The 25,000-nt window shown below is 41.6% G+C and overlaps 1 protein-coding gene and 2 long non-coding RNA genes across 3 annotated transcripts in view; 1 reads left to right on the forward strand and 2 right to left on the reverse strand.

Moving 5' to 3' along the window:
* Positions 1 to 2,985: 2,985 nt before the first annotated feature.
* On the reverse strand, positions 2,986 to 6,104 carry LOC138956119 (uncharacterized). Its single transcript, XR_011452510.1, has 3 exons — positions 5,965 to 6,104; positions 5,309 to 5,401; positions 2,986 to 4,653 (listed from the first exon to the last, which is right to left on the reverse strand). It is a non-coding gene; the product is annotated as an uncharacterized lncRNA (long non-coding RNA).
* A 160-nt stretch (positions 6,105 to 6,264) lies between these two features.
* Positions 6,265 to 10,010, forward strand: LOC138956118 (uncharacterized). The gene is made up of 5 exons (XR_011452509.1): positions 6,265 to 6,405; positions 6,696 to 6,857; positions 7,235 to 7,372; positions 7,948 to 8,105; positions 9,418 to 10,010. It is a non-coding gene; the product is annotated as an uncharacterized lncRNA (long non-coding RNA).
* A 1,240-nt stretch (positions 10,011 to 11,250) lies between these two features.
* Positions 11,251 to 25,000, reverse strand: part of LOC138956121 (uncharacterized) — a 43,232-nt gene continuing 29,482 nt past the window's right edge. The window contains exons 5-10 of the mRNA XM_070327568.1: positions 16,445 to 16,579; positions 15,439 to 16,071; positions 13,985 to 14,166; positions 12,967 to 13,494; positions 11,939 to 12,303; positions 11,251 to 11,297 (exon numbers count right to left, since the gene is read on the reverse strand). Of these exons, the coding sequence (XP_070183669.1) occupies positions 11,251 to 11,297; positions 11,939 to 12,303; positions 12,967 to 13,494; positions 13,985 to 14,166; positions 15,439 to 16,071; positions 16,445 to 16,579 (1,890 nt within the window). The remainder of the gene's footprint in view (positions 11,298 to 11,938; positions 12,304 to 12,966; positions 13,495 to 13,984; positions 14,167 to 15,438; positions 16,072 to 16,444; positions 16,580 to 25,000) is intronic.

Below are 25,000 nucleotides of genomic sequence, written 5' to 3' on the forward strand. Positions count from 1 at the left end.
GTGTGTGTGTGTGTGTGTGTGTGTGTGTGTGTGTGTGTGTGTGTGTGTGTGCGTGTATGTGTGTATATGTGTGTGTGTGTGTGTGTGCGTGGTTTGTGTAAGTGTATGCGTGCGTGCGTACACACAAACACACGCACACACATTATTTAACACTCAGGGCTTAGATGTAACCTTTGATTATGGTTGTTTTAGATTGATCTCAGGATGCATATGATTGTGTGCATGACTATAAAAGTCATATTCTGTTCTGTTCTTCTATCATTAGAGGCGTTCCACACCTATATACTGTGACATTTTCCCGATATACTTTGTTCCCGCGTTAAACATAACACAGGATCAACAATAGAGATAATGAATGCAGTTTAAGCTGTAGGATATAGCAATTTCTTTGTTTCGAATTTTTGTTTCTTCCCAAAATTAATCGGCTTTAAGCGTCACATTAAGAGTTCAATTACCACCCCATCTCCACCCCCCCACACTCCCCTCTCACCAATGTGTAACAAAGGTGTACCAGACTAACGGTGTTGTGTCATGTGCATCCACGGCTGTTTGGACAGACGCACATTTTTTTAAGAGGATAACTGTAGCGAATGCAAATGTTTTTGAGCGTTCATCTTATTTTTTTTAGAACTGAGGTGGTCCAAATAAGGAGCATTCATATAACTAGCCTTTCCCTCTAGCAGTTGAGAGAGAGAGACAGAGAGAGACAGAGAGAGACAGAGACAGAGAGACAGAGAGAGAGAAAATACGCGAGAAAAATCGAGAAAGGGATGGAGCGAAATGAAGGCAAAGGAAAGAAGAGCAACAAAATTCTTTTTTTTAAACGAGAGATGCGTACAATACTCACACACACACACACACACACACACACACACACACACACACACACACACACATCAAAGCACCCACACATGCTCGCGCAGATGAACTGTCAAAAATGAAGAAAACAAGATTTCAAATTCATCATACGTAGAATGTATTAATCATTTAAAGGACTGAAAATGTATGTCACAGAATGGTGCACAGCTCTGGAGAATTACTATTTCACACACAAACAAAACTGCACTGACTATATTTTATGTGTTGCTATGGGAACCGGAAGAGTTTTGACACTGGATTGATATTACAGTATTTGTTGTTTTTTAGCAAAATATCCCAAAACAGTTCTCAGCGGTAGACGTATGGTATCAAAATGATATTTCCTCTCTCTCTCCCCCTTTCCCTCTCTCTCTGTCCATCTCTCTGTCCATCTCTCTGTCCATCTCTCTGTCCATCTCTCTGTCCTTCTCTGTCTCTGTATTTGTTCTCTCTCTCTCTCTCTCTCTCTCTCTCTCTCTCTCTCTCTCTCTCTCTCTCTCTCTCTCTCTCTTGTTAGCATGTTCATGGATGTTTCCATGGAGATAGACCACGCATTCCACTGTCCCTAGAACATTTACTGTCTGTCCGTGACGTCATTTCTTGATGACGCTAATTATGAAATCATGCGCTTGTCAGTGAACAACAAGCGATGTGTTGAGAGATTTTTCTTTCCGTATTTTAAAACGATAAAAATGTCACTCGGGTTGTTGTTGTCGGTGTCGGTGGTGATGGTGGCGGATGGTGGTGGATGTCGTGGTAGAGGATGATGTTGTCGTCGTAGTTGTCAGAGAGCGGCAGGTTGTAAGGACAGGTATTGCTGATTTTCAGTAAATGGAGTCAATAAAATGCTGAATTTCAGTTCAACGGTTGTTGTTGTTGTTGTTGTGGTTGTTGTGGTTGTTGTGGTTGTTGTTAGACATCGTTGGACGTTGCGGGATGTGTAGTTGAGACAGGTGGTGGTGGTGGCGGTGACGAGATGTGGGTGTCACTCAGTGTCGCTGTCGCTGTCTATGTCCTAACAACCTTCACCCAGATCACCTGGGCCGTGGACCGCGACATGGATCTCAGGCGGCCGGTCTGGTCAGCATCATCAGCACCACGATACCCAGGGTCCAGGTAGACGACGACGTGTCTCTCCAAGCCCCATACTGTGTTCTCATTGGCCACCGTCACCGCCTCGTCTCGACCCCTACCTGCCGCTCTCTGTGTGGGACCCGATGTCATTTCAGCCAGTTGTCTAACGGCCGCTGTGTCGTTATGAGCCACCTTACGGGTGGGGACGCCGCGTGACTCGAGGCCCCGGATGAAGGGTGCTGGTGAGAAGAAGTCATCATCCGTTGTGTCTGTGTCACAGTCCATGATACCCAGCACAAAGACGTCGCTGTAGGTGACCCTGATAGCATGCTAACGTTAATTTAACGTTAATTTAACGTTTGCATGGTTAGATTTTGGTTTACGGTTAGCATTAAACGTTAAATTAACGTTAAATTAACGTTAGCAGAAAAACGGTTCTAAAGCAAACGTTAAATTAACGTTAAATTAACGTTAGCAAGCAAACCGTTTTCATGGCAAACCTTTTTTAAACGTTAATTTAACGTTTGCCTGAAAACCAATATAAAACGGTTTGCATTGAAACGTTAAAATAACGTTAAATAAACGTTTACACATAACCGTTCAATATCAAACCATTTTTAAACGTTAATTTAACGTTTGCCTGAAAACCAATATAAAACGGTTTGCATTGAAACGTTAAAATAACGTTAAATAAACGTTTACACATAACCGTTCAATATCAAACCATTTTTAAACGTTAATTTAACGTTTGCCTGAAAACCAATATAAAACGGTTTGCATTGAAACGTTAAAATAACGTTAAATTAACGTTAGCACATAACCGTTCAAAATCAAACCAATTTCAAACGTTAATTTAACGTTTGCCCGAAAACACAAAAAAACCGGTTTGCACTGAAACGTTAAAAAAACGTTAAATAAACGTTGACACATAACCGTTCAAAATCAAAGCAAAAGCAACAACAAAACAAAACAAAAAAATGTTATTGTTGTGGTGGTAACATTGACATTAACAATAACAAGCAACCAAAAAAAAAATAAAAATGTAAAAAAAAATAAATAAAAATGTAAAAAAAATAAAATTGACATATTATATCAAAAACAAACGTTTAAAAAAAAATGTATTTGTAAAAAAAAATAATAAAAAAAATTACCATAATGTAACGTTAAATTAACGTTAGTTTTATGTTTTATGGCTAACGTTTATTTCATGTTTTATGGCTAACCTTAAATTAACGTTAGATTTAGGTTAGTTTGCTCATCAAGATAAACGTTAAATTAACGTTAACATTTAACGTTAATTCAACCAAAATAAAACCATAATATAACGTTAAATTAACGTTAATTTAACGTTTACCGCTAATATCAATTTGACCAAAATAAAAGTATAATACAATGGCTGTTTGAACGTATTTTTCACGTTGAGTGCAAACATTAAAAAGAACCCCCCAAAAAACATAATCAAACGAATCATAAGGAAAATAATTTTATTTAATTTTTCATTTTGCTTTTTAAATTTTTTTCTTATTTGAAGATGCATTTCCCATAGTCTTTTCTGTCTGCTGTTGTTGTAGTGTTATATATGTAGCTAAAACCATGTTAAAAAAAGACAAGCAAACACCAACATGTAAAGTCAAATCAAAGTTTGAAAAAGGTTTTTGGTGAGAACGGTTAACTTTGCAGCTAACGCTATATGATCTTGTTGTATTACTTAATCCGGAGAGCATGCAGGCTGTTGATTTTTTTTTTTCATCTCTGTCTCATTGCAAGGATGGTACTGGCCAGGTCTCATATTTTGAGCCAAAGAGTGTACATGCTAACATAAAACAAAACAAGAAAAATAAATAAAACCATTAGAAACATGTTTTGACAATATGTTGTAAACATTTATTCATCATTCCTTGATATTTCCACAATATAAAAAATAAAAAATAAAACCATGATAAAAATGTCAAAAGTTGAATCAGTTCTAAAGTTTCTAGAAGTGAGTTTGGATATATATATATATACCACACTTTTAGGTTCTGTACCTAGAAATTTACCAATTCTATTCCATCTTTTGGGTTTAAAAAGTTCTTTGCAGATATATATATTATACATCCAAAATGATGCCACAAGAGACAAGGAAATATGAGGTTATTTGCAACACCACCAGCAGAGGAAGAAGTCGCTCACTTTGCAGCAGCAGATAAAAAGAATTGTTGAATTTGAAGCAGGAGCAGACACAGAAGTTGTTGAATGTGTAGTATCTGCAGCAGACAAAGAAGTTGTTGAATTTACAGCAGACGATATATTTGTTAAATCTGCAGCAGCACACAAAGAAGTCATTCACTTTGCAGCAGCTCCAGACAACAAGAATTGTTGAATTTTAAGCAGGAGCAGACACAGAAGTTGTTAAGTTTGCAGCAGGAGCAGCAGCAGACAAAAAAGTTGTTGAATTTGCAGCAGACGATATACTTGTTAAATCTGCAGCAGCAAACAAAGAAGTCATTCACTTTGCAGCAGCACCAGTCAACAAGAATTGTTGAATTTTAAGCAGGAGCAGACACAGAAGTTGTTAAGTTTGCAGCAGCAACAGACACAGAAGTTGTTGAATTTGCAGCAGACGATATATTTGTTAAATCTGCAGCAGTAGCCATGGAAAAAGTTGTCGATACAACCAGTGCAGACGATGACATGTCTGCAATAGGCGACTTTGAAGATCTGCTCCACATGCTATGACACCTGCAAAGACAAAGAATGCAACAATCTTAAAACATAAAGAATTCAGTGTTATTTGAGAACTTCAGTGTAAACACTATAATTATGTCTTCTTTGTTGGTGTTCTTTGCTGAACATAGAACTGAAGGTAAATAAGGTTTAAATTGTCTTTGCATTATGCCAATATTGTTGAATTTACTTCTGTGAATTTGCTAACTTTGATAGCATCATTCTGTGTTTGAATGAAATGCTCTATGTCAATGCTGCCTGGCACGGACAACAGCCCTACCCACCCGTCCACCCCCACCCCACCTACACACACACAGAACACCTTCCCAAAAATGTTCCCCAGACAATGGAATGTCAGTTGGACCTTGACTAAAAATATGTATAGGTAAAGATGTCCCAGCTACAACAAATTGTTCTGTCAGAAGACCTCCTACATGTCGAAATGATGTGATGGCCGACCAGCCAAGAATTACATGTATCAATGACCCTATGCTGAGGCCTGACAATAACACTGCCTTCTCTCAAATATGATTTTCTGTTATATAATAATATGACTGCTGGAACATTCATCTTAGCGTTAAACAAGGATTTTACCTGCAAACACACACACACACACACACACACACACACACACACACACACAGTGACACACACAGTGACACACACTTACTTGGCCTCAACAGCCAGAATGTCGGGGTTGTACCTTGTAGTTTACATCCCTGTGAATGCTTTCTGTTCCATCCTCATGGTAATTCCTCCCACCCTGCAATGAAAGCATTGATGTGTGAATTGCATTAATTACAATAGTCTAAACACACTCAAATCTTTACTTGTTAATGAAGACAGAGAGATAGAGAGTGGGAATGGGGGGGGGGAGGGGGGGAGGGGAGGGGGGGAGGGAGAGAGCAGTTGTCAATCAAACCTTTGAATAGATCATTTTCGAAAATTACTCCCCATGCCTCTCCTGAGATCTCTTATTTACTGTACAGTAATGCATTTGACCTGAAGCTGTAAGATTGAACAGTAAGTGCCCTGGGTGCACATGTGTGGAAAGTATCAGATTGAGAGAGAGAGAGAGAAATTTTCAGATTGAGAGAGAGAGAGAGAGAGAGAGAGAGAGAGAGTAACAGACAGAGTCTAGAGACAGAAAGACACAGAGAGAGACTGAAACAGAGAAAGAAAGAGACAGAAGGCAGGAAAGAAAGAGAGAGAAATCCACCTTTCCAATCGTTATGCATGATATTGCTTTGATATTTGTGACTCGTATGAAAAATAAATCAACAATCACAATGCCAACGGATCGTGAACTATGAATCACAACATTACCTGAATTTCTTCAGTGCTGAAAGTTCCATTTGCCATTCGCCTCAGCGTCACAAGATCTGTAGTGTGTATTCCTGATATGCTGAAGTGTAGCATGTTATCTTATACATGTATCAGCAGTCACACTGACTTTGAAGTTGCTAGCGTGTTAAAAACTGTTACAGAAACTTTTTTTATTTCGATTCCAGTTCCACAGTGAAAAGTTTGAGACTGAGAGTAATGTCCCTTGGCGATCAAGGGAGGTCACTCAGAATTTTCGTTTCTAGTTATCGAAAGACGTAACGGCAAGTTGTGCTGATGAGGAAGATTGGAAACTGGCACTGGCAGAACTTTGCAAGAGCACTATGATACACCAACAGAAACGAACCAGACTGGACAGTCCAATACTAAGACCGAAGGCGCAAGACATAACTGGACTGGTTTCAAGATTTTTACAAACTTTGAGTGAGTATTCGTATTGTCTATGGAACTTGGAAGATAGATTTGCTAATTATTGAGACTAGATCAGATGTATTTTTTATCTCTTGGAATACATGACTGCATGATGAGACTAAAAAGTTTGCTTTGTTTCTTAGGTGTGTGTGTGTGTGTCACTGTGTGTGTGTCACCGTGTGTGTGTTTAGGTGTTTGCTGTTTTTCTTTATTGTTGTTGTTGCCTGAAATGGTGATTTTAACTAAGAATCCTTTTATGATTCTGTTGTGCATATATAAATAAATAGCTTTTATTCTTTCAGATTTATACCACAAAAAAACTGTCTGCATTTGGTGGGGAGGTGCCTTAACTGGTCAAAAGAAAAGTGAGCTGATTGATGGCATGGCCGTTCATCGCATTTGGATGGGAAAAGGCAAAACCAATTTCCATTCTTAAACAAGCTGAAGGTTTGCATTGGAAAACAGTAAGTGGGTTTTTTAAATGAGTTTTCAATGTAACTGACAGAACAATTTGTTGTGTAATTATTATATAATCAGTTGTGTAATGCTTGCAAAACACACACACACACATGTACACACGCATCCCCCATCCCACCGGCCACCCCTTTCCACATGTATACATTACATACACACACAAACTCCAATTTGAACTGTACCTGTTTCAGTGGTGGACCTTTCTGGTGACCTGTAATTACTCAACTGTCTGTTGGAACATATTAGAGAAAATAATCTATCAATGTGCTTTTGTAAATTTGTTGGTTAAATCAGAATTACTTTCAATTCTGTTTCCAGTCCTTTGTGCAAATTCGTATTATTATTAATTGGACATTATTTCTTTCAGATGAAAAAAATCCTGTCTACAATCGGAGAGAGAGAGGTGGCAATGGGAGGGGGCCACAGTCTGAAGGATGGCTGTACCAAAGCATGCAGTTGGAAGGGGACAACCCATCAAGGTTTACAATTATCAGCTTTGAAAGCAGTGAGTACAATTTGGTACATGTATAATTATTGCTTGCAACAGACCCACAACCCACCCACCCCCCCACCCACACTCATATAAATTCATATATCAACCGTTTCTGTTTCAGTGATGGACTGGTATGATGAACTTTTCTGTGTTTAAGTTTAATAACATTTAGGAAAACATGTTGTCATTCTGTGCTTGTTTGTTTTTGTTTTTGTGATAAGGCCTAAAAAAAAAATAGGTGTGGTTACGGTAACCTGACCTACCCTATTTTTTTGGGCCGACCCTATAACTTTTTATTACATTTGTCAAAAAACAACCAAAAAAACCCAAATAAACGAGTGCAGAAAACGCAATGAAAGCGAAAGCGCCCGAGTCGCACACTTATTTCCCTGTCAACTAGGTTTAATTTGTACACGTTAGAAAAAAAAGTTTAAAAAAAAAAAGTGATTGCCTACCTTCCTACCCTATTTTATTTTGGCTATGTTACCGTAACCACACCTATTTTTTTTTTTGTTGGCCTAACTGAGAATCCTTGTTCTCATTCCTGTGCACATGACATGTATTTATATTGACTTTTATTCGCTCAGATAACAAACAAGTCTGCAATTGGTGGGAAGGTGTCTGGACTGGTGGGAAGAATGATGAGTTCATTGATGACAGATGATTGTACCAAAGTCATTCAATCAGAAGGGGGAAAAACATCGAAGTTTCCATTGTCTGTGCTGAAAGTTCACACTGTTGACCAGTAAGTGAATTGTTTAACTCAGTGTCGTCTTTTTTACATTTAGTCAAGTTTTGACTAAATGTTTTAACGTAGAGGGGGGAATCGAGACGAGGGTCGTGGTGTATGTGCGTGTGTGTGTGTCTGTCTGTGTGTGTGTGTGTGTAGAGCGATTCAGACTAAACTACTGGACCGATCTTTATGAAATTTGACATGAGAGTTCCTGGGAATGATATCCCCATACGTTTTTTTCATTTTTTTGATAAATGTCTTTGATGACGTCATATCCGGCTTTTCGTGAAAGTTGAGGCGGCACTGTCACGCCCTCATTTTTCAACCAAATTGGTTGAAATTTTTGTCAAGTAATGTTCGACGAAGCCCGGACTTCGGTATTGCATTTCAGCTTGGTGGCTTAAAAATTAATTAATGACTTTGGTCATTAAAAATCTGAAAATTGTAAAAAAAGAAATTTTTTTATAAAACGATCCAAATTTACGTTAATCTTATTCTCCAACATTTGCTGATTCCAAAAACATATAAATATGTTATATTTGGATTAAAAACAAGCTCTGAAAATTAAATATATATAACAATTAATATGAAAATTAAATTTTCGAAATCAATTTAAAAACACTTTCATCTTATTCCTTGTCGGTTCCTGATTCCAAAAACATATAGATATGATATGTTTCGATTAAAAACACGCTCAGAAAGTTAAAACGAAGAGAGGTAAAGAAAAGCGTGCTATCCTCCTCAGCGCAACTACTAAACCGCTCTTCTTGTCAATTTCACTGCCTTTGCCGTGAGCGGTGGACTGACGATGCTACGAGTATACGGTCTTGCTGCGTTGCGTTGCGTTGAGTTTCATTCTGTGAGTTCGACAGCTACTTGACTAAATGTATTTTCGCCTTACGCGACTTGTTTTTTTCCTGTGGTGCTTAATTTCAATATCAGTTGTGTAATGCTTGCAACATACACACACACACACACACACACTCTCTCTCTCTCTTTCTCTCTTGTTACAAATTGGGCTGAGACTTTTGATTTTGCATATATGTGGACTTGCGCCTGTGTGTGTGTGTGTATGCGCGCCTGTGTGTCTGTGTGTGTGTGTGTCTGTGTGTATGTGTGTATACATGGGTGTGTTTCTTAGTACATGTATTGTATGTGTTTGTTACTGCTAATGTGTGTGTATGTTTGTTTGTAAGTGTATGTTTTTGTTAGTGTGTGTGTGTGTGTGTGTGTGTGTGTGTGTGTGTGTGTGTGTGTGTGTGTGTGTGATTTAGTTTGTAATCCCAGCCATTGACTAAGAACCATTTTTCCTTCTCTATCCCAGGTTGGTATCCTGCATAAGATTATGACCACTTCAAAGTCAGGGAGCTTGGCCTGGCCACATAGTTCAAACAGAAGTTGAACTCCCTCACCATTACCATCATCATATTCTGTGAGGTGGACTTCACCTACGACCAGAAGTTTGACCAGCGTCAAAGAGCGAGTGCAGGCAGCTGCTAGTGCTACAGGACATCATTGCGCGCCATCTCACTAACAAGATTCAACACCTTTGCTGACCCACAGCTTCTGAATGCTGTGTTTGCAAAGCAGCCCGGCATCAAGCCTCATTTACATGGGTGCCATCATTCAGGACTAACACCAAAGGTTCATAAACAAATATTCACTGTGCACACACGTTTGGCAAAGTGGTGCAGAAAACATGCAGTCTTGCTGCTTGTTAATTTTTATTCATCGATGATTGTTTTTCATCTAGCTACTCCACAAAATATGTTAATATCTTTTGTGATAGCAAGAATCTTAATGAAATGAAGCAGAGCGCTATTTTAAGATCTGAGAAACAAAGGGACGTAATTGCTCTGCTATATGACATGTGCAACAAGAGTAAGTGAGATTATGTGGAAGCAATTTTCTTGGCACCTGTGAGAATAACACGCTTTGGAATGAACAAGAGACTTTACATCCTTGTCACACGTGCATTAATAGCGCTTACATCCCTTTGTTTCTCATATTTTGTGCTACTGACTTGCTTGTATTATTGATTGTGCAAATACTTTGTATTGTTTTCATCTCTGATTTTGTCATTAACAGTGATCGCTGTCGATAATGAGTTTGCACAGCCCTATGGTATTTACCTTGATGAACCCATACCAACGCATTGTGATTGAAATTCTTAATTGCTGATCCTGTTATCGCCTTCTGATGATTTTTTTTATCAAGTTCAAACTAGTCAATGTAGCGTTACTTCAATGAGATTAAGTCCACACATAATTTTTGTCTGCCCGATTGATAATACTATGCTGTGGTATTTTACTGAGACTGAAAAATGTGTTGTAATATTTTTTTAGTTCACATTTTCATGTTTTAGCAATTGAAGGAATTTAGTATGCATTGTTCAACATTTTAAAAGTGTTACTGTTATTAAATTAGTATTCACTTATTGAATTGGTAAAGACCTCAACAATTTAAATTTTAAATAAAATTTGTGATCTTGAATTTTCTGTGCATTAATTCAAATTTGTATTTGCAAATGTTATTTTAATGTTTTCAGGAGAACGTAAATTTAACGTTTGCATGTTAACGTTAATTTAACGTTTGCATGTGAACGTTAATTTAACGTTTGCATGTGAACGTTAATTTAACGTTTGCATGTGAACGTTAATTTAACGTTTGCATGAGAACGTTTGATTATGGTTTTGTTTTGGTTAATTTTATGTTTGCATGCAAACGTTAAAAAAACGTTAAATAAACGTTAATAAAACGTTTTATTTTGGTTATTTTTATGTTAGCAAAAAACGTTAAAAAAACGTTAAATAAACGTTAATAAAACGTTTCTTTTTGGTTTTATTTTGGTTATTTTTACGTTAGCAATAAACGTTTAAAAAACGTTAAAATAACGTTAATCTAACCGTTATATTATGGTTTGATTTTGGTTTTATTTTGGTTATTTTTATGTTTGCAAAAACGTTAAATTAACGTTAATTTTAACGTTATATTATGGTTAGATTAACGTTAAATTAACGTTAGATTAACGTTAAATGTTAACGTTAATTTAACGTTTTATCACATGAGCAAATTAACGTTAAATTAACGTTAGCGGTAAACGTTAAATTAACGTTTACCGCTAACGTTAATTTAACGTTAATTTAACGTTAGCATGCTAACTGGGGAGGCCGCCCTGCCCGTGGGGAGCGTTGTCATCGCAACCTGAAACATCACACACACCGTCAACATCACATCGTCGTTGTGTAATATACATCCACACCGACTGCAACAACTACAACAACAACACCAACAACAACAACAGCAACGACGACGACGACACCACCATCACCATCAACAACAACCACGACACAAACAACAACGACGACCCATGTCTAACTTTCGCACCAACACCGGCTGCAGCAACACGTGAACAGAGACTACAACTACATCAGCAGCACCACAACCACCTGAAAATAGGAAAAACAATTTTATATTATTTAGGGTTCAACACCTCACCTTGGCAAACTTGTGACAATATTATGTAACGACGTCAAAGTAAATGACGTAAATATCAATGTTTCTTGTAAGTTTAATGACGTCATCGAAATGTTGTACACCAACCTGACTGACACTTACTGCATTGCGAGAGAGAGAGAGCGAGAGAGAGAGAGAGAGACAGAGAGACAGAGAGACAGAGAGACAAACAGAGTGACAGATACAGGCAGATAGACAGACAGACAGACAGACAGACAGACAGACAGACAGACAGACAGACATACAAACAGAGACAGACAGACGGACAGACAGACAGACAGACAGACAGACAGACAGACAGACAGACAGACAGACAGAGGTGTACTGACCGACACGAAGATCTCGCAGCATGTCTGCCACCAGCTCCCCGCACCGTGCACACCGCCATGTCTCGTCACCCTCATGTCCCTGTCTGTCACTGTAGTCATCATCATAGTGACCAACCGTCAGGACAGGTGGGCCGTCGCACGGTGCGGACACTGGCGGCCTGGTGTAGGCCGGGACCGTTCCTCTCTTCATATCGTCAGCCTGCTCCACCTCTCTCACCACAGCAGGTGGGCTTCTCAGGGGCTGTGTCAGTTTGCGGACGTAATGCTTCATGTCGGCAGGTACATCTAGCTTAACACCTGCTGCCCACAAGGTGAACCGGACGTGTCGTTGTTTTAACGCCCGGTAGATCTCTGCGATGACGTCACTGTAACAGAACAGACAGGTGTGTCAGTGTTTATAAACAGAACAGACAGGTGTGTTATAGTTCTCACAAAACTCAGTTGTTTTAACGCAGTGTAGATCTTCGTGATGACGTCACAGCAACAGAACGGACAGGTGTGTCAGTGGTGATTACACCTGGAATTACGAAACTGATAAAACAAAACAAAAACGCCTGGCAAAAAGGAAGTCACAAAGATTGCTGTTCAGGATAAGAATCACAGTGAACCTGAAATGAAATGACGTAATGATTAATAATGACATAAACAGAATGACGTTATTTCGCTCCACTCTTCGTTACCTTGACCAAGTTTTTCCAATGGCAGACAAAGAAAGGGTGGCGCCTGATCGGACAGATTTATAACATCACTGATCAGTACACACCGCAGTGACAGTTGCTGAATTCACATTCTACATCGAATAAACATGCCATGGTCTATTATTCAAACTTGAAAATAAAGAGCCATTAGGCCTACTTCTACATAAATCTTCCGATTGTCTCCACCAAAAGCCCAGGAATGACCTTGTTGTAGAACAGGTGTGAATATAATAACATTTGTGAATTATCAGACTTCCTTCCAACAAACACGACCACACCGGCCAACACAAGAGTGACAGGAGGCAGTGTTAGATTCAGTGTCATTCTTACCACTCAGCCTCATCGGCCAGGATGTGCACGCGTCCGTGTGTCTGTGCGTGTTGACACAGCTCCTCCACCCAGGCCTGCACTTTCTTCTTGCCTTCCTCTGTCCAGTGATACTGTCCTTCGTCGTCTTCCTCCAATACCTCCGCCATGTTGACGAGCTGCACGCTGCCGGCTCCCTGTCCGGCAGTCTCTCTCACCTGATGACCCACAAGGTAAGCAGCAGCAGCGCCATCATCACTCGTCTGAAGAACGAAGACGGTGCCGCAGCCCTTCCTCAGCAGAAAATGTCCCTTCAATATCAAGACTACGCTTTTTGAAGTGCCCGTCGGGCCCCAGAGGATCCTCACGTCGACGTCGTCGTCGTCTGGCGGCTCCTCCAAGACTTGAAACTGCTGCGGGAACAGAGCTATGCAAGACATGGGTCGACCATGCTCCATTCCAACAGCGTGAACAAGATGGCCCTGGGTCCACAGCTGTAGTCTAGGCTCTCTGCTGAGGAATAGCTCAACCGTTGTCAGTGGTATGGAGAATCTGCGTCATCATACACATTCACACATTATTAGGTATATCACACACACACACACACACACACACACCGTTACACACACACACACACACACACACACACACACATGCATGCATGCATATCAATCAAAGCAATAAACAAATCAAAGCAAGTCAAACAATCACCACAAAGACCACGAACAAAAAAACATCCACACAAAAACACAAACAGGGATAGACAGGGAGAGATCAAAACAGAGAATTCGTAACGAGAAACAAGAGAGAGAGAGAGAGAGAGAGAGAGAGAGAGAGAGAGAGAGAGAGAGAGAGAGAGAGAGAGAGAGAGAGAGAGAGAGAGAGAGAGAGAGAGATGGACAGACAGAGAGAGACGGACAGACAGAGAGACAGGGGGTCGGGGGGGGGGGGGGGGGAGAAAGAAAGATAGATGACGTTAGGTCAAGTAATAACAAACATGCGTGCGTGCGCTTCACCGATATGATACAGCTATGCAACGTACCTGGCAACCAACTGTGTGTATGTAGCTGTATCCATGGCAGGGTCCCCGCCCTCATTCCGTTCAAAGCTTGCCCTCCACCACGCGTCGAGCCTTGTCTGGTCAGCCATATCGTCCTCACAAAGACATATCTGGCTGACATTCCGACTTGACTCGACGCTGAGGCCTTCCTGCAACTCCTGTAACTGAGATCAACACACACGGACTGTAAAGAATGCGGGAAATGGCACAAGGGATGGTTTAATACACGATGCACACAAAGACAGTGTAACATTAGGCCTACCTGAGTTGGAAATCTCTTCATTCCTGCTTTAGTGTTTACCAGCCTAAAAGACAACTTTCTGGACAAAAGCAAACCATCTTTTCGGAAAAGAGTTTCCCGTTTGTGGTGACGCGCATTAGGCTACGTAAAGTACAAGTGACGTCGTTTTCGCGACAAAAAAATGACGTCTACTATTCAAGGTCACTGTTCTTAGAGCTCTGGACAGTAAAAAATAAAAAGCAAATGAAATTCGACTCGCCTTCGTCTTGTCCCACAACAATGTAACCCCCACCCCTCCCTCTTTTAGGATCCCCCCTCCCCCATGGAAGACTCCCGCCACCACCACTCCCACAAGAGTCCCTCCCTTCTTATACAACCACCCCCTTTTATGCCTGACCTCCCCCAATAAGACCCTTTGTTTTGTTTTTGTTCATAACCTCTGTAAGTTAACCCACATTTTAAGACTTAACCCTAACAAAAAGAAATTAAAAAAATCCTCTTTCAGCTTCATAAATTCAATGTTCAAGAGAACGTTGGCATCAGAATAATCGAACAAAAGTTGATCAAAAGTGTGACCTGTAATATTCCAGATATGTTCAGTGGTGATCATCTTGTCCAGCAAACATGTCCATGCTATTACTGTGAACATTTTCGAAACAAGCTACATTTTGGTCATGTCTGCTGATTAATAACACCTACAATTGTGTGAAATATGGAGGCTTTGTTACCCAAATATCTGAAAGAAACTAAACTTAAAAAGTTGATGAGCATGACCCCGCTGTGACCCCAACATTTGACGAAGGTCAATCAAATCGGGGTCAAATCGGAAGATTATTAAATACCAGAAGTCTGCAAATGTTTAAAGGTCTAGCTTCAAAATCATCCCAGATAATCTTAACGTTAAGTTTTTTGTTCGGACATACGGACGGACACTGCATACAGTGTGTGGACAAAAAGCCTAGCGCTATGAACTGGCCCTTACTTTACGTTGGTGAACAAATCTCTCTCTCTCTCTCTCTCTCTCTCTCTCTCTCTCTCTCTCTCTCTCTCTCTCTCTCTCTCTCTCTCTCTCTCTCTCTCTCTCTCTCTCTCTCTCTCTCTCTCTCTCTCTCTCTCTCTCTCTCTCTCTCTACTTCTCTCCTGCGTTCGTCTGTTTTTGCGTGTGTGAGCGAGTGTAGGTCAAGAGTTAACTTACATCGCTCATGTTTAGCAGCACCTCCTCCAGACAGCGTCTCGTTGTGTCGGGCAGGACAATGGCCTGGTGGAGGGCTGGCTGTGTTACCAGGTCACCCAGGACAGAGCGCCTCACAACATCTCTGGCTTGCTTCAGGTAGGCAGCGGCCTTCTTTAGTTCTTCTTGAACTGCAAGGGGGTCGTCTTCTGTCTGAGGTATGATTGCCGCCATCATTATCCCACGCTCGCGATGTATGACGAGCAGGTCAACAAAGTCCTCCTTCAGGTTCAACGGCTCTGCTTTGACGCTGTTCGTGTTCCTGGCGGCTGCACCAGTATAGATGCTTTGGGTTTCAGCACCATATACACTAAATTTAGCTTGGGTCAGAATTACCATAATTTCTTTTTCCCTTGCGGCTTTGTCCTTTATTTGATTCATGCAGTGGTGGACATTTTTCAGCACTCTGTCTATGCGGACAGTGTCCCTGACCTCTCTACTCTCATCTCTGTCTATTTGTTGCTGTGTTTTCAGTACCTGGATTCGCTCACCTTCTGGGACATATACCGATACCTCGTGCACCGTGTCCATGTGAGCCGGGGGGATTATGTATGATTCGCTCTCAAGGTGAGGGAACCAGGCGTTGAGAAACTCTCTCTGGAATCAAAGACATGATGCTGTACTGTCTGCTCACTTCTAGTACCATTCACAACCTACGTCAACTATGAAGACGGTGAAAATACGGACACCAAATAGGGACTTATGTCTGGTTGGTGGTTCACACAATATTTGCCTAGAACACAGCAGATAATTGTTTAAAAAAAGTTGTTCTATGAAAAGAAAAACAAAAACAAGGAAAACAACAACAACAACAACAACAACAACAACAACAACAACAACAACAACAACAACAACAACAACAACACAAAAAGAGTAAAACTAATGATAATGCACCTTATTCATTTTAAACATAACTTCAAGTCTTAAAATATGAGGTTTCGGTGGGTGTTTTTTTCTGAGATGAATTTACCTCATGGTCTGACAACCTTAACACTTGGTCCTCTGATTCCTGTGATCTTGCCATCAAGGGCGGGGCAGGAGAGACAGCCTGGTTCCCCGGTGACCCAGAGGTACTGCACGGCGGAGCACATTCCACAGCCGGTCCCTGTGTGATGTGCATGATATAGCCGTCACTTCTGTCATAGCACTGTTCATATATGTAATGATCATGATATAACCGTCACTTCTGTCATAGCACTGTTCAAATATGTATTATGCATGATATTACCGTCACTTCTGTCACAGCGATGTTTATATGTGTGGTTTGCATATTACCGTCACTTCTGTCATAGCGCTGTTCATAATTATGAGTTGTGTGCATGACATGACCGTCACTTCTGTCATAGCGATGTTTATATGTGTGGCTTGCATATTACCGTCACTTCTGTCATAGCGCTGTTCATAGCAGGGCCGGACCAAATGAGTTGTAAGGGGGGGGGGGGGTCCTCCTTTTTTAGGGGGGCAAATCAGCGAAGTGGCGAAGCCACAAGCGCGCGCCTGCAAAGCAGGCGCGCGAACTAGAGGTGTCCTGGGGCATGCTTCCCCGAAAATTTTTGGAAAAACAGTTAAAATCTGTGCAATCTGGTGCATTCTGGGCCTTGTTTTGAGGGTTAAGAGCAGCATTGTTTTGGTGCTAAAACTAGTAAAAGTCAAAGCAAGGTACATGCTTTTTCCAGGGGTGGGGTTCCGGAACCCCTGGAACCCATAATTATGAGTTGTGTGCATGATATGACCGTCACTTCTGTCATAGCGATGTTTATATGTGTGGTTTGCATGATATGATCGTCACTTCTGTCATAGCGTTGTTTTAGATAGTGTGACTCACCTTATTGTCATGCAATAGTATGTGAACGTGTTTCCTCACATGGTACTCAGAAAAAATGTTCAAACATTATTTTATTTTCCTGTGCGTTTGTGGGCCAAAACGCCCATGTACACTCATGGTTTTACACAAAGAGGATTGTATGTGCTTGGCCGTATGTTCCGTCGGCCATATACTTATACTCTACTCTGTGTCGTGGGATGCATGCTTGGTATTTTCATGTTTCTATAATTCACTGACATGGATTTCAGGATCTTTACCATTTTTACCTGGTTTTGTACCACACAATGGGGGAGGGGGGGGGGCAAGCAGGTATGCAAATAAAGTGACCTGGGAAATCGGGACATCTCTTCTGGTATCAAGTAGGTGGCGGGGTTCCAAACACTCAACCACCAACTTGGCTGTTGCGATCGTCATAAATGAGGAATGTTCACAGTCTACCCCAGAGAGAAAAAAATGAAATGTGCATTTATCGACACTGAAACGGACAATGCATGTATATGACCCCCAACAACTTCACAGATTAGATCGGCCGTGTGGGGGCTGAGGGGGAGGGGGGGTTGGAAGGAGAGACAGATAGACAGACAGAGATAGACAGACAGAGATAGACAGACAGAGATAGACAGAGATAGACAGACAGAGATAGACAGACAGAGACAGACAGACAGAGATAGACAGACAGAGATAGACAGACAGAGATAGACAGACATAGATAGACAGACAGAGATAGACAGACAGAGATAAACAGACAGAGATAGACAGACAGAGATGGGTTGGTTGGCTGGTTATTGTTTGTTGTTTAATGTGCCTACAACCTGTGGCAATCACGATAACATTGTAGACGGTTCTAAAAACCGCATGTCTTGCAAAACGTCTTTCGCCAAATCTTAAGAGAGAGAGAGAGAGAGAGAGAGAGAGAGAGAGAGAGAGAGAGAGAGAGAGAGAGAGAGAGAGAGAGAGAGAGAGAGAGAGAGAGAGAGAGAGAGAGAGAGAGAGAGAGTACTCCGCTATCTAAGACCTACCAAATCAACGGAGCAATTAGTACAGCCCTGAGCAGCACAGTTGGTACAGGGGGTGCAGTTCGCACGGCAGTCACACTCCCCTTGCCTGATGCACCGTGATTCCCTGCTGCACTGGCAGCACGCCTGAAAGGTTCGATGTGAGTGACCTCTTTTGTTGTGAGAATGTACGTGTTAAAACACAACACGATGGACAACACGTACAACACGATGGACAACACAACACGATGGACAACACAACACGATGGACAACACAACACGATGGACAACACAACACGATGGACAACACGTACAACACGATGGACAACACAACACGATGGACAACACGTACAACACGATGGACAATACAACACGATGGACAACACAACACGATGGACAACACAACACGATGGACAACACAATACGATGGACAACACAACACGATGGTCAACACAACACGATGTACAACACGTACAACACGATGGACAACACAATACGATGGACAACACAACACGATGGACAACACAACACGATGGACAACACGTACAACACGATGGACCACACAACACGATGGACAACACAATACAATGAACAACACAACACAATGGACAACACAAAGGACAACACAACACGATGGACAACACAACACAATGGACCACACAACACAATGGACCACACAACACGATGGACAACACAACACAATGGACAACACAATACAATGAACAACACAACACAACACAATGGACCACACAACACGATGGACAACACAACACGATGGACCACACAACACAATGGACAACACAACATGATGGACCACACAACACGATGGACCACACAACACAATGGACCACACAACACAATGGACAACACAATACAACACAATGGACCACACAACACGATGGACAACACAATACAACACAATGGACCACACAACACGATGGACAACACAATACAACACAATGGACCACACAACACAATGGACCACACAACACGATGGACCACACAACACAATGGACAACACGATGGACCACACAACACAACACAATGAACAACACAACACGATGGACAACACAACACAATGGACAACACAACACAATGGACCACACAACACAATGGACAACACAACACAATGGACAACACAACACAATGGACAACACAACACAATGGACAATACAACACAATGGACAACACAACACGATGGACAACACAGCACGATGGTCAACACAACATGATGGTCAACACAGCACGATGGACAACACAACACAATGGACAACACAACACAATGGACCACACAACACAATGGACCACACAACACAATGGACAACACAACACGATGGACCACACAACACAATGGACCACACAACACAATGGACAACACAACACGATGGACAACACAACACGATGGACAACACAACACAATGGACAACACAACACAATGGACCACACAACACAATGGACCACACAACACAATGGACAACACAACACAATGGACCACACAACACGATGGACAACACAACACGATGGACAACACAACACGATGGACAACACAACACAATGGATAACACAACACAATGGATAACACAACACAATGGATAACACAACACAATGGATAACACAACACAATGGATAACACAACACAATGAACAACACAACACGATGGACAACACAACACAATGGACCACACAACACAATGGACCACGCAACACAATGGACCACACAACACGATGGACAACACAATACAATAAACAACACAACACAATGGACAACACAACACAATGGACAACACAACACAATGGACCACACAACACGATGGACAACACAATACAATAAACAACACAACACAATGGACCACACAACATGATGGACAACACAACACAACACAATGGACCACACAACACAATGGACCACACAACACGGTGGACAACACAACACAACACAATGGACCACACAACACGGTGGACAACACAACACGATGGACAACACAATACAATAAACAACACAACACAATGGACAACACAATACAATGAACCACACAACACGATGGACAACACAACACGATGGACAACACAATACAATGAACAACACAACACAATGGACAACACAACACAATGGACCACATAACACGATGGACAACACAACACGATGGACAACACAACACAATGGACAACACAACAAGATGGACAACACAATACAACACAATGGACAACACAACATAATGGACAACACAATACAATGGACAACACAACATAATGGACAACACAACACGATGGACAACACAACACGATGGACAACACAATACAACACAATGGACAACACAACATAATGGACAACACAATACAATGGACAACACAACACAATGGACAACACAGCACGATGGACACCACAGCACGATGGACAACACAACACAATGGACAACACAACACAATGGACAACACAGCACGATGGACAACACAACACGATGGACAACTCAACACAATGGACAACACAACACAATGGACAACACAATACAATAAACAACACAACACAATGGACAACACAATACAACACAATGGACAACACAACACGATGGACAACACAACACAATGGACAACACAACACGATGGACAACACAACACGATGGACAACACAACACGATGGACAACACAACACAATGGACAACACAACACGATGGACAACACAACACAATGGACAACACAATACAACACAATGGACAACACAATACAACACAATGGACAACACAACACGATGGACAACACAACACAAAGGACAACACAACAAGGTGAACAACATAACAACATGGACATCACAGCACGATGGACAACACATCACGATGGACAACACAACACGATGGACAACACAACACGATGGACAACACAACACAATGGACAACACAACACAATGGACAACACAATACAACACAATGGACAACACAATACAACACAATGGACAACACAGCACGATGGACAACACAACACAATGGACAACACAATGCAATAAACAACACAACACAATGGACAACACAGCACGATGGACAACACAACACAATGGACAACACGGCACGATGGACAACACAACACGATGGACAACACAATACAATAAACAACACAACACAATGGACAACACAATACAACACAATGGACAACACAACACGATGGACAACACAACACAATGGACAACATGCAACACGATGGACACCACGGCTGACAACATAAAACTTTTAAAACGATGGACAACACACCACAGCTAAGAACACAGAATGATACACATCACAACACGGTGACAGCGGCCTACCAGACGTGGTTTCTTTGCAATGGATCCGCTGCCTCCCTGCTGACTCGCCATTGTGCTCGCCCTGTCTCACCTAAAACATCAACATCATGTTGCAATTAGAAGAGTAGTGTTGCCCGTGGCGATCCTTTAGCAACAGTTAGTGCACATGTTCATCTTAAAGGGGAGTAATCCTTTAGCAACAGTTAGTGCACATGTTCATCTTAAAGGGGAGTAATCCTTCAGCAACAGTTAGTGCACATGTTCATCTTAAAGGGAAGTAATCCTGTAGCAACAGTTAGTGCACATGTTCATCTTAAAGGGGAGTAATCCTTCAGCAACAGTTAGTGCACATGTTCATCTTAAAGGGGAGTAATCCTGTAGCAACAGTTAGTGCACATGTTCATCTTAAAGGGAAGTAATCCTGTAGCAACAGTTAGTGCACATGTTCATATTAAAGGGGAGTAATCCTTTGGCAACAGTTAGTGCACATGTTCATCTTAAAGGGGAGTAATCCTGTAGCAACAGTTAGTGCACATGTTCATCTTAAAGGGGAGTAATCCTGTAGCAACAGTTAGTGCACATGTTCATCTTAAAGGGGAGTAATCCTTTAGCGACAGTTAGTGCACATGTTCATCTTAAAGGGGAGTAATCCTTTAGCAACAGTTAGTGCACATGTTCATCTTAAAGGGGAGTAATCCTTTAGCAACAGTTAGTGCACATGTTCATCTTAAAGGGGAGTAATCCTTTAGCAACAGTTAGTGCACATGTTCATCTTAAAGGGAAGTAATCCTGTAGCAACAGTTAGTGCACATGTTCATCTTAAAGGGGAGTAATCCTGTAGCAACAGTTAGTGCACATGTTCATCTTAAAGGGGAGTAATCCTTTAGCAACAGTTAGTGCACATGTTCATCTTAAAGGGGAGTAATCCTAAGGCACTTTCGATTCGCCGTAATTTAGACACTCCAGCGACGAATTACATGAACGATTATCAATATCTAAATAGAATAACTGGTTAAATAAGTGTGAATAGTAAAGTAAATGTGATCAGGTCTGACTCTTCATGCAGAGTCAACACATTGTAACCATTTTCCAGTATACACCGATTCACAGTTCCGCGGCCATTTTGGAATTGTACGTACGCAGATCGTTTTTCGAGCATTCTTTCTACTTCCACTTCCAGTTCCGTGGAATTTGCGCTAGTGCATATCACTTTTGCGAGTAAGTTCCGGAGATTTGAACGCATAGACTGATTCGCTGAAGAAAGTGCACTTTTGCAGTGATTTGCAAAATTGGGACCCCCATTTCCAAAGTCGATAAACTACATTACTGCAACCAGTTACTGGGCAAGTTTATATGCCACTGAAATGGATTGAACTTGAAGTTGACTCTGCAACTTTGATGGAAATGAACCGACGAGCACACTCGCCCTCTCTATCACCATGCTTTGCCGTGCAGACGATGCAAACGTTGCTCGTCGAAAACATCTCGACCAATCATAATCGCTTTAGGTATCACGTGGGTTTTCTTTTTTCTTCCATGTAGCGCTGGAACTGTTAACTGGTGTATTGTAATTCAGAAACGCTGGGTTTAGAACGAAGCACATTCTGTGATTGGTGTTCAATTCTTGATGAACACCAACAATCACATGTTGAACACATGCTTAGGAGGCGCATTTATACACGTTTAATCAGTCTTTGTTATATAGTGGTGAGAGTAATTTGTAAGTGCCCGGTACTGTAGCATTAGCAAAACAGCGAGACCATAGTTGATGCGAAGAGGTGATATCAATCACATGACGTAAATAGATGTACGTGGGATTTCTTTTGAAAAAGTGAGTCTATTCCAAACACTGCTATTGGATGGGAAAAATGTTTTGCCTTCCATCAATCACACGAAAAGGAGAAACAAATATGTGAAAACATTCAGCGGGAGCAGAGAGATGGTGACACAGTAGCACGTGTTGGTTTTACGTGACCCTCACAGGTCAGTGAACTGAAACAAGTGTGTCAACAGAACGGAATCATTTCGGCCTTGTTGCAATCGCACGAAAGCAGGAACAAGTTCCTCAGCAGATTAGAATACATTAACTTTGACAGACTCCATTTGAAGACTGTCGGGGATGATCGTGGAGTAACGCTCCACAAAAGCCGTAGTGCAGGCCAAGCGAACGAAATGCATGTACTGGGGGACACCCCCCCCCCCCCCTCATGCAATGCCACACAAAAACAATCTAATAGATTCTACATCTGTTATGCGAATTACTACTTCATATTTGTGTACCGGGTGACACCAAAGAAATGCCACCCTCAAAAATGCTAATACCTTCTTTATTTGTGCACCGAATTACTTCATCTTTGATGTACATGATCTACATCTTAGGCCTGACCAGAGCTCAGAGTGACAAGGATAGCACAGGGCCGGACTAGGCGAAGAGGAGGGGGGGGGGTTGCCAGTGGTGGCCCAGGGGGATGTCCCCCCTGGCGGCAAGGGCGGATCAGTTTATTTTATGACTGGTTTTTTTCAAAAGTATATTGTGAAGATATGGGTGTGAAGGTGCGAAGCGCCGAGCCGACGGCGCGAAGCGCCTAGCTTGCTAGGGGGGTCCGGGGGCATGCCCCCCCGGAAAATTTTGAAAAAAAGGATGCAAAATGGTGCAATCTGGTGCATTCTGAGGATGATCATTACCAGTTTCAGGCAGCAGATTTTGTCACTGATTAATACCCCAAAAATTGAAACTCAATGTAAAATAAAGAAATGCATACCTCATTCAATATTTTTATTTTTTGGCTGGGGGGGGTCCGGAAACCCTAGAACCCACCCCCCCCTCGTTGTGGGGGTCAGGGGGCGAAGCCCCCTGAAGCTGACGGGTAGGTCATATTCTGAGATAGAAAAATGGTCGCTCCTTGCATGAAACAACATAAAATAAGCAATAATAAAAAAAAATTAAATAAGTAAGGTACATGTTTAGGCTAGGGGGGGGGGGGGGGGTTGCGCAACCCCCATAACCCCCCCGGTAGTCCGGCCCTGTAGCAGAGTTGAGAATGTTGGTAACAATGTCAGAATTGAGGACGTGTGTATGGTACGTTCCTCCTTGACCATAACAATGAATTTAATTTTAATGTATTTATAATTAATAATGGACACATGAGTGGTATGTGGATATGTATGTGAGGGTGCGAGCGCGAGTGTGTATGGTTTAGGATATGTATGTGATAGTGCGAGTGTGTATAGTTTAGGATATGTGTGTGAGGGTGCGAGTGTGTATGGTTTAGGATATGTGTGTGAGGGTGCGAGTGTGTATGGTTTAGGATATGTGTGTGAGGGTGCGAGTGTGTATGGTTTAGGATATGTGTGTGAGGGTGCGAATGTGTATGGTTTAGGATATGTATGAGAGGGTGCGAGTGTGTATGGTTTAGGATATGTATGTGAGAGTGCG

This window comes from Littorina saxatilis, unplaced genomic scaffold (genome assembly GCF_037325665.1).
Source record: "Littorina saxatilis isolate snail1 unplaced genomic scaffold, US_GU_Lsax_2.0 scaffold_697, whole genome shotgun sequence".
NCBI classification, from domain to species: Eukaryota; Metazoa; Mollusca; class Gastropoda; order Littorinimorpha; family Littorinidae; genus Littorina; species Littorina saxatilis.